Source organism: Centroberyx affinis, unplaced genomic scaffold (genome assembly GCF_046629955.1).
Source record: "Centroberyx affinis isolate AG114_WGS23_722 - 3 ecotype Tasmania unplaced genomic scaffold, CSIRO-AGI_Caff_v1 ptg000743l_1, whole genome shotgun sequence".
Taxonomy (NCBI): Eukaryota; Metazoa; Chordata; class Actinopteri; order Beryciformes; family Berycidae; genus Centroberyx; species Centroberyx affinis.
This window is the reverse complement of record NW_027279356.1, coordinates 66,820-77,676: the sequence shown is the minus strand read 5'-3', so window position 1 is coordinate 77,676 and position 10,857 is coordinate 66,820. Positions and strand designations below refer to the sequence as shown.

The following is a 10,857-nucleotide window of genomic DNA, read 5'->3' as shown; positions in this document are numbered from 1 at the left end:
ATTTGGTTAGACCAGTATTTCAAACTATAGATGTGTGAGCGCGATGTGTATCAGACTGAGGGTGAGTCCTGAGTCTTTGTTTTGGTGAGTGGTCTCTCTGGTTGTGAGGCCCGGGTGGCGCTTGCCATCACACATCTGTGAATGAGCTAAATGTCCTGTGTGAAATGGGATATGGGAGGTGGGGGGCAACCGCGTCATGTCGGATCCAGAGAGAGAGGCATCTGTATTATGTCATGACTGCTGGGGGACTCCACCCTTTGCTCTCTATTTCTCTGCTTCCCTTCCTCTCTCTCTCTCTCTCTCTCTCTCTCTCTCTCTCTCTCTCCCTCCCACCCTCCCAGACTTCCCCACCCTCTTGTAACTGTCACCCCCACTCTCTCTTAACTGTTTTTGGTCTTTGTTTTATTGCCGTGCGTAGCTGGTTTAGTGGAACAAACAGTCAACTTTGCCCCTTTCTTTTTCTGCTGTGTTGCTTCCTCCTCCTCCTCCTCCTCCTCCTCACAGGAATCTCACCACTGACTGAATTTCCCCAACATTTCTTGCATTGCAAAAGCTTTCCCTTCTACCACTTGGTTGTGTATGTGTGTGTGTGTGTGTGTGTGTGTGTGTGTGTGTGTGTGTGTGTGTGTGCGTGCGTATGATAGTTGGCTCAGACGGTTTAAATGTACACACACACACCGAATGCTTTTACCTCCAAACCCTCTAACACTACATTCCTCTCTCCCCAGCTGCACGCTCTTCATCCTCTCTTCACTCTCCCTTTCATCTTTCTTCTGTCTGTCCGTTCCTTTATTTCCCACTAATGGCTGCCCACCTCCACCTTTGGACGGACAGCCCTCTGTCCACACTTGCCTGTCTCATTTGATGTTTCCCTTCAGTCTTCTAGCACCACCTGAAAACCAGACGCGGACATGGACAACCTGTAATTAAGCCTACCTTGAAGTAGAAATGCACTGGCTGATTTTCAAATGGAAAGAAGGTGAAAGGTGAAAGGTGATGGGAAAGAGAGCAATGCTTTGCCTCAAGTGGAGGCCACACTACTGTAAAAACCACAGGACCTAGAACTAGAGGAGAACTATTGTCACTTCTGACTGACTTTGATGTAACTGATCCCTGAAATGGTACTGAGAGATCCCTGATGTATCCACATTCTTTTTGTAACACAGTGAAACCAACAGGCACACCCTGTGGTAAATCTACCGCACCACATACATGTACATACGACGACACACACACACACACACACACACACACACACCATTGCTATCTGTCACACACTAAACTGAGCAGCTGACAATAACGGCTCAGAGCTTTAACAAGGCTATAAACCCTTCGTAGCTCATGTCTGGGCCTAAGGGGAAGGACTCTGCTCTTAAAACCAGGGTGTTTCCCTTTAACACTGCTGGCTCCACCAGCAGCCTTATTGTCTAATGTACTGGATGTGTGCTCTGATAGGGAGAAAGTAGGTTGGGTAGTTAATATTCGGCTATCACAGGGTATTGTTGACAATCTAGTTAAGTGTTATAAAAGTAGGCTGTGAGACCACTCCGATAACAGCGAGGCAGCACTAAATAAATAAATGTGTACGTAGCAGATGACTTGTCACACTACTGCACTCCTCCTGATTCTTCCCACCTCTGTCCTTTATGCCTCTATGGCAAAATTAATTTCCTGATTATCTGCTACCCTGTTCACTTGGAAAAAACAAACAAAGATTTGTTATTTTGCCTTCGCCTCCCTGCAGCTGCTTATTGAGCTTACTCTGCCATCTTGTGGCCAAATGTGTGTAGTTGGAGTTGGCCTGTCCCCAAATATCTTCCATTTTCTCACCGCCACAGGGGTAAAATTTCACACAAGCAGTCTAAAAACCAACAGTAAAAGGGACAGACATTCATACCTGATTATCCAAGCTATTCTGAATATCTTATTTGTGTTACTAAAGTACAGTAGAAGAGCTTATCTATTTTTTTGCAAACATAATGTTTACACGCAGTAACTTGAAGAAAAACAAATGTGTGTATACTCTGAATGATATAGGAAGAGTGGTGTACATGTAAACACTCACTGTTTCTGCTGAGATATTCCAAGCAACACATGAGAACACCGTTTCCACAAAGAAATGAACCAGAAAACCACTTTCGCTTGTTAGTGTCAGATTTATTTACAGATGGTAGTAGGAGACAAACTCCCTTGTGCAATTAATTAATAGAATTCATCAACATTTCGCAAAACAAAACAGCATGGATTCTTGAAATGCAGTATATAAAAATGCAAAATTCAAAATGACCACTTCAATGCTTTGTATTTTATAGTATATAATCTTGAAACATTATAGTGGAAATATAATAAACTTAACATACTAGCTACTGTTTAGAATGAACAATGTTGATTTAAAGCAGAGCAATATGAAATACTGATGAAATAATAAAAAAAAATCACTTAAAGTTACCACTCAATTTTCTGTCAATATCAAGTAAAATAAGATACTCTGCAAAATAATAATAATAATAAAAAAAAATAACAGAAGTTGAAGTGGCAAAAATGCCAAAAGCAAACACGTTGCAAGCTTAGGCACAATATCAGTCATACCACACTGCACTCTGCACGCCAACAAAGAAAAGCACTATACAACTATACATCTGGGAGGCTACATAAAATCATAACTGAAGCTGCAGAGCATTATGAATTGAAATGGCTGGTCAGTTTCACATGAGGGAGATAATTCTGAAAAGATTACCGATACCCAACTTAAGCAGGGCACCAATGAGATATTAAAACAACTTCAATCTCATGCCATCACTGACAATGGAACAGGGACAGCAAGGCATTAAGTGCCAGAGAACCCATTACATGACGAAACAAAACAATAACAATAATACAGACAAAACAGGATCATCTTCAGGGATGACATGAAAATGCTCCATTTGGTGCTTTATTTGGACTGATGGGTTGGGAGAGATGGGCAGTGGGGAATAACAAGACTGCAATCTGTCTGGGTGGGTCCGCTGGCAAGAGTAACATGGTGTAGTAGCGTGTCCAGGGGCTAGAAGAACTAATGCTCTGTTGGTCCTCCGTCTTCTCTGTCTTGGGGAGGCTGCTGGGAGGCAGAGGAGACAGAGGAGGGCAGGAGAGCAAATGAGCTACCAGATGTCAGGCAGGTAGAAATGAGTGAGGATGGGGTATAGAGGGGTAACTTCAGGGCTGGGGTGGCATCAGAAGCCCGAAGGTGTCAGAACATTCATGTCCCGAGGTTTGAGTTTGTGTGGCCGTGGGGGCGCCCGATTGGCCTCGATGCCCGAGATCTCGATCTTGGGGGGCATGAGGTTGGCAGGGTCCTCCACCTTGAGGTTGACCTGGGTCTTGATGCCCTCCATGGTGCTGGACTTCTGCAGGCCAAAGTAGGACTGCAGCGTGAAGCCTGCAGTGGGGGAGGAGAGGAGCAGGTGGTGGTGTTAAGTGACCTGAATCTAGTTGTTATCAGGGATGGCTTCACTCTCATTATTTCAACTTTGTCCTAGCCTGTTAGTGGAGAATCCTCACTGAAATCAAGACCTATTCAGTTACATACCAGGGTTCATCAGTGGCTGTGAAACCAGTGAATCATATTCAAGAAGAAATACCACAATCTGAGTGAGCTAAACCCAGAGCTACAACAATCTGAGCCATGTAATGATAATACTACAAAGTCACATACAAAATGCAGATTCAGGGTCTAGTATATAGAGCTCTTACCTGTGCTGGTTTCAGAGCCGGGGTCAGTGGGGGACTTCTGCACCACAGACCGGGTTCCAAAGAAGCTCCACCTGTCTCCTCCTCCTCCTTCGTTTCCTCCCATGTCTATGTTGGGGTTGGGACTGCTGAGCTCCGGAGTGGCAAGAAAGTGCGCAGGACTCAGGTTGAACCAGCTCCTGTATTCCAGCCAGGCATGAGCATGACATAAACAAACCAGCAAACACCAGAAAGACATGCTATATGGCAGCTACCATGGGTCATGCAGAATGTTATGCAATGTTATGTCTTTTCTGAAATCACCTCCCATCTTGTCCACACTTGGCCTGAAAATGGGTGTTATACATTATGGCTGCCCTTACCTATATTTATAACTGCATTAAATCCCCGCCTCTGTTTGCATTTCTTGTCTGCACATTATTGCTGGATTGCATCCAGACTATGTAATGCTGATCACAATGCAAGCCTGGCCACTTCCATGTGTGCTTTTGAAGATCTGACTGCAACACAAGTTGTTTTTGTGCATCCAGACATGTCGCTTATTGTATCTTGGTGTGATTGCATGATACAAGTTGCATTGATAGGACTAAAGGATTGAAATGTAATTGCATCCACAGATTAGTCTAAAATCAGCTGGTTCGTAATTGTGCATTGGAGAGGAGAGGCAGTAGTTTATTTTTGATATGGAGTGGTCTAAACCTGCAGGGAGGTCAGACATTCAACTTTACAGTAGCATGTGATGCTCACCTGCGACTGACTGAAGGTGATGCGTGGGGACTAACGCAGGGGGTGACACTGGGGGTGACAGAGGGGGTGACGCAGGGGGTGACGGAAGGGGTGCCACTGGGGGTGGATTGAGCCGATGTCGTAAGCCTGTCCTCCTTGAAGTCCCCGCTTGGCATTCTCAACTTCTACACAGACAAAAAGAGAGGGAAAAAAGGTCAAACAATCAAGCAATCCCCCATTGCCAATAAAGATGCACCTTGGATTCCATGAAAAAGGGTTGGGGTTGGGGGGGGGGGTTTACATGTTAATTTCTTGTTTCCTTGACATAAACACAAACAGCACATGGTTGTGACAGACATGTGAGAGACAGCATTGATCTTACTAAAAGAGAAAACAGCCCCTAAATACACAAAGCAAAGGCCAGCAGTGTTTTTCTGCATGTGTAAATAAAAAAAGCAAGTATGTGCGTCACAGATCTTTGGAACCTATCACCCTTGACCATGTGGTGTGGGTGGGTAGAGAGAGAGGGAGAGAGAGGGCAGAGAGAGGGTGAGAGAGGGCAAGGGCAAGCGAGAGAGAGAGAGAGAGAGAGAGAGTGAGAGAGAGACCATCTGGCTGACCACCAGGACAAACAAAACCCAGTGGACCGAGGCCAAGGCTTGTGTCTCTCTGGATCACTCCTCTGCTCTGAAAGCAGTCTCTTAGCTTGATATGACAATCAGCCACATTATGTCAAAATACGCTGTAAGCCAAGCAGTTCTATCATTCAAAGACCACTACTGCAATGAATGACAGCTGCAAGGAACCCACCCTGAAACCAGATGGATATAGCTATACAAGAGCTGCAAAAACACAAATCTAAGTGATTATAGCCTGCTCTGATTTTGCATCATCTTGGACTAGACAAGATTCAACTACTGTTCCTCTAATATGAAAACGACCTTGTTGAGAAAGAATGTGCAAAGAGAAGTCAATAATAGTTCTAACAAAATAATGTCTATAGGCTACTTGCCTTCATAATAACCTCTGGAATAATTTTTTCCATGTTCAGTCTCCAATCATTGTGGGCATATTCCCATCCATATCTTGAACGCCCATCCAAATTCAACTCCACCTGATGTACTTGGTCCTGCATTCTGCTCAGTGCAGTGGTCATCGTGCAAATGGACAACAGGGAGCGCCCCCATGGCCTTTATCCCCTGTGCATTATTAATTGGATATCTAGATAGAGGTCCTCTTTGCATTGCTCAAACCCTGTTGGACCTACGCCCGCTTTACCCAAATTAGGACTATAAACCACTAAATAACCTGAGGGGATGGGGCAGAGGAGACAGAGGTGGGTTACTCTCTTCTCCATGAGAAAAACCCACACTTCAACCTCACTTTCATTCGCCGGACAAAACGAACACAAACATTAGCTTGTTTGCTGAATAATGTCGAAAACAGCAATATTCCACAGACGTGGAAGTCATCTCCCTTTCATTCACGTTAGACAATGTCACCAAGTTAACGTTAACTAGCTGATGATACTCAAAACATCTAGGTTACGTGAACTAGCGCTAGGTGTTAACTGCTACATATTATGAACCATTGAACTAAGTTAGCTAACGTTAGTAACGTATCTTATGACTTCTAACTCAACTGTAGGCTAGTCAGTTATATTGAGTATATACCGTTAACGATAGTCGACAATAATGTCGATTATAAACAAGTATGTTAGTTTTTGCACTTAGGTGGCTCAGCTAACGCTACGATGCTAACTACGCTAGCGAGCCAAACATGGTAGCTAGCTATTGCTAACGTTAGCGTTCCGGTCTGGTCTGGTTCTTTACATAAGGACACGGCATTTACGATTAAATACACTGACTTGATGACATACCTTTTTATGATTTGATTTCTTCGACTTTCCAGTCCGATCGACCTCTTCATTCTATCCATATTTTGTTGGTTTAACAAGTTTAAGGGGCGAATATTTCGCAAAAACACAAGCTGTACAAACTGCTGTGGGCCTCAAAATTTCCCCTTTGTTAGAAGCTCAGTGATTGGTCGTTTTGGGAAAACAAGGGGGCTCGTCTCATTTGAGGGCGTTGCCTGGCAACACTGCAGAAAGAAAACTCGAATCTAGAACCAACACCCGGTCGATTACGTAATTTGTTTACCAAGAATGTTTACGGATATTACAGTGTCACCCGAATAGGCAACAGCAATAGTTATCAATAACCGAAGTACTTTGAAACCAAATCGGTGCCTATAGGCCTGATATATAGCTTGCATCTGCCGACCACATTCATTTATTTAGATGCATCTCGCCCTTACTAATTTGTATTCCAAACTATATTCAAAATATCAGCATGCTCCGCGGGACCTTCGTTGGGAGCAACACTCAAGCTCAAGCTCTTTTTGCCTGTGCCAAGAGTTTATCTTAGGGTCAAGGCTGTGTAGGTCTCATGTATGTTAAATCATTAAATCAAAGAAAGACACATATAGAAAACCTATATCACAAAATGTTCTAATGATAACTTATTTCTCAGAATCATATCTGCATATAACTATCAATTACATAGAAACCACAATATTATCAAAAGTTTATGCTTTTTGTTAACCCTAACCCAAGACGTCCTTTTGATTTTGTGTATTCAAGATCACAACATTGTGGCAGCTAGTTGGCCTTATGACAGAGGTCAGTGGACAGCAGGTGCAATATAAACACACCCTCATTGGCTTCTGAGGGGGTGGGACAGTGGGCAGGGAAGATGGGCAAATACACACAGACAACGCAACCTTTAAGTCCATGTACATACATATGCAGGTACTGTATGCATGCATGCACAGATGCACGTACACACACAGCCAAAAAAAAAAGTCTTTGCTGACCTTAATTAATTAATTAATTCATACTTAATCCTTCTAACTGGTTTGCACTTGACACTGCATTTCATATTTCTGTGTGCCTAACTTATTGTTTGATATGTGACAGAGATTTTCTTATTTCAAAGTTCATGGAATCCCTCTGTACTCCACTACTTGACAACGAAAACATGTTTGCAGTAGGTTAAAGCTCTATTGACCTCTTTCCCGTCCCGTCTTTACATGTGACATTTCCAAACCTTATTTTCTGAGATCCCATGGAATCAAATAGGTTAAATCTGGCCCTGAAGTTAACATTGGAGTTAATGAGGAACTTTGTACTTTACTCTTACATCCACTCATACTCACTGGCAGTGTGCCATCAGGCAGGCGGTGAAAGCGGGTGTCCTCAGCGGTGAGGCCCTTGTGGGGAGAGTACCCAGCGTCTGTCAGCCCTGCCTGGTGCTCGAACCTCTGGAGGTTCTCCTGGGTCTGCTCTATGTGTTAGCAGTGCAGATAAAATTAGCCACTGTTTTAATGTGCTGCGCTCCATTCTAACACACTGACACTGGACAGTCTGTTTATTCTTATGCTTATTACGTAAGTCGGCAACCATTTGGACAAGCATTGGTGATACAGCTACTAGGCAGCTACTAGGCAACTTGCATAATACTGCAACATGTAGAAACAAATTATAGTACATCTGCAACTCTATTTGTATCTTGTATTTCTTCTGTTTTCCAACTTCTGATTAGAACATACAAATATGTATTGATCTGAAAATAAATTGAAATGTATTTAAATAAAGTTGCTGTCAGTACTCTCAGTAGGAGGTGTGTTTGCTTTTTTGACTTACTAATCATGAGCGAGCTCATTAGAGAGGTGGCTTTGGCTTTCACCACTGGGACAGAGGACTTGGCTGCCGCCGTTGTCTCAAAAGTCAGCAACTTCCCACCACTCTCGTCTTCCTGGTCACACAGGTTCATACTGTTAGGAGTAACTTATAAACCAGTTGCGTAACAGAATGGAAAGTAAATCAAACGATCGTCTTGCACTGTAGCAAAGTCATGCACCTAACCTTCAAGAACAAGTTCACACAAACTAATACAAACAACATTTTGTTCAAGTGACCATTCATTTCCACAAAACAATTTGGGTCAGGCAGTGCAAATAAACGGGGCAGCACCTCTGCAATGGTCTTGAACCTCCGCTGTGGGATGACAGGGTCCTTCCATAAGATATTGACATTCATGTCTGGGGGGGGTGAGTTCATGGGGGCATCCAGCTGCTCGTCATAGCTGAAGGCGCGTCGAGTTATTCCGATGGGAGACGACAAGCCACTGAAGAGTCCTGACGACGTGCTAGACTCCAGCGCTGAGGAATGGGAGTAATGAAGAAATGTTAGAACTGTGTTTTATTTTGCACATGGGAAAAATGTTTTAGATTCCTCTGTATGCATGCATATTTTACAAGGTTACAAAGCTCTTATCAACCCACCATATCTAAATATGTCAAGAAGTTTATAGATAAAAAAGAGCCACCATGCATTGAACAAATACTGGTTGTATGGTCTATGCTGCTGTCGCCTTCCCCACTTGGGATATTTTTTTTTTGTTAGATATTTGTTTCTGTTCCCACCATCCCTGACCCCAATCAGCATCTTCATTTTCATCTTCTTGCTTATTATCATCAGCCTCATCATCATCATGCTGCACGCCATCCTCATTACCATCAATATCATCCTCTTCCTCCTCCTCATCCACATCATCCACCTTCTCTTCTTCCTCCACATCATCCTCAACCCCCTCTTCCCTATCATCAGCAGCATCCTCCTCTTCCTCCTCCGTCTCCTAATCATCATCAACATCCATCACCATCAATTATGTTGAAGAAGAATCAGATTTTTCATGTTACCTGGGATGTCTCCCTGTCTGGACGACATGTTGCAGTCAGATCAGAGGGCCGGACCACAGCAGACTCTGGAAGGTGACAGTGTGGAGGTCGACTCTGCTTCGCTTCGGACTCCAAACCTGCACACTTTAGCACATGTCATCACATAGTGTTAGAGGGCCATCAGGCCGACCCATAGGCCCGGTCCTATTTATGGATGCATAGCGTGTAGTTCAACCACATATTGATGTCAGTCCTGCTACCACAGCCTAAGGGAAGAATATGTAATACTGGGTCAAATGTGGGGTTAAGTCAGAGGTTAAACTGTTAAGGGCAAACATGCATCAGAGATTTGTGTTTGTTTAGCACAGTGCATGCTATCCCAGGACTGTTCCCCCCTCAAATAGAAGCAGAGAATCTGGTTACCAGCAGTGTCAGAATATCGTTTTACGTCAGAGTCACGCTCACATACCGGCTTACATCTTACTATGTTTACACATGGCAGAGCAAAATATCAAAAGTAGCCTACACAGTAGGCTCGTACTCACTAGAAATAGAAACTTGTGGAATTAAGGAAACACACTACCTGTCTATTAGATAGTCTTTGTATTGCAATAAATTCAGTATTGTTTATGAAAGCCCACCCTTATTTATGCTACTGTATTGTGTCATAGGGAACCTGTCTACCTGTTATCAGTGTTTGTTATCTGCAAAGCAGCCTGAGCTCCTGATCCGTTTCCATTATAATCCTGCATTAAATGAATGATGTTAAATGAAGCTGAAAATGCAGAATTCAGATTTGACGGATTCCGGTCAATGGGATTTTGCAATCTCCTTTCCAGACAGCTGACACGCTATTACTGATATTGTTACTGTCAGCAGTCTGCCGCGCCAGATACAGTGACTTGCAAAAACAGGAACAACGAAGTCACACAATAAGCCTGCTGAAATAACGCCTGCAGGAATCTATATGTTTAGGCTATACACTGTTTATAAAGAAATACATCATTGTATTGAAATTGTATTGTATATATTGCTTTCGAGGTGACGACTTAAGTATAAAAACTACCTTATAGGCTACTTTAAACTCAGTTCTGTGGATGGTGTATTCGATATTTTTTGCATATATAATATTTCATAATATAGGCCTACCGTTTGATGCCAAGTCGTTAACACGGTCTGCATAAACCACAATAGGCTGCCTATCATACATGCTGTCAAAGACTTACCTCACTCTGTCAATGACTTATCCTGCTGCAGTTATTCCGCTGTTGCACCTAGTCGTTATTGCAGTGCAATGGCTGAATAAACAAACAGGATTGTTCACCGGTCGCTTCATCCATGACTTTTGGACACGGGAAGAGTAAACAGGCGCTGAGACAGAGCGCGCCAATGAATGAACGGCGATCAGCTCACCTCTCCTCGAGGGGAGCCGGCGGAAGCGATCACCCGATAGGCTATCCTAAAAGTGAAAGCTCTGCCTCCGCATATTTTGGCATAGCGACTTTTACGTAAGTGGAAGCAAGAACTGTCACAACTTGTAGGATCGTCACGTGGCACCAATAACAAAGCAAGCCGAGCAAGGAAAAGTCGCAATGCAAATGTCGTTTAAAATCAGAGTACTTTTTGGCAGGTGATGACCTAGTTCAAAGGTTGCTGGGAAAT

At 43.4% G+C, this 10,857-nt stretch overlaps 1 protein-coding gene across 1 annotated transcript; it reads right to left on the bottom strand.

Annotated features, from left to right (window-relative positions):
• Window positions 1–2,136: 2,136 nt before the first annotated feature.
• On the bottom strand, window positions 2,137–10,532 carry LOC139644469 (putative monooxygenase p33MONOX). The gene is made up of 8 exons (XM_071519838.1): window positions 10,422–10,532; window positions 9,217–9,339; window positions 8,489–8,676; window positions 8,159–8,270; window positions 7,672–7,799; window positions 4,477–4,640; window positions 3,733–3,908; window positions 2,137–3,418 (listed from the first exon to the last, which is right to left on the bottom strand). Exons 2-8 carry the CDS (start codon window positions 9,242–9,244, stop codon window positions 3,213–3,215), a joined length of 1,002 nt encoding a protein of 333 aa, XP_071375939.1. The 5' UTR covers window positions 9,245–9,339; window positions 10,422–10,532; the 3' UTR covers window positions 2,137–3,212.
• Window positions 10,533–10,857: the final 325 nt, after the last annotated feature.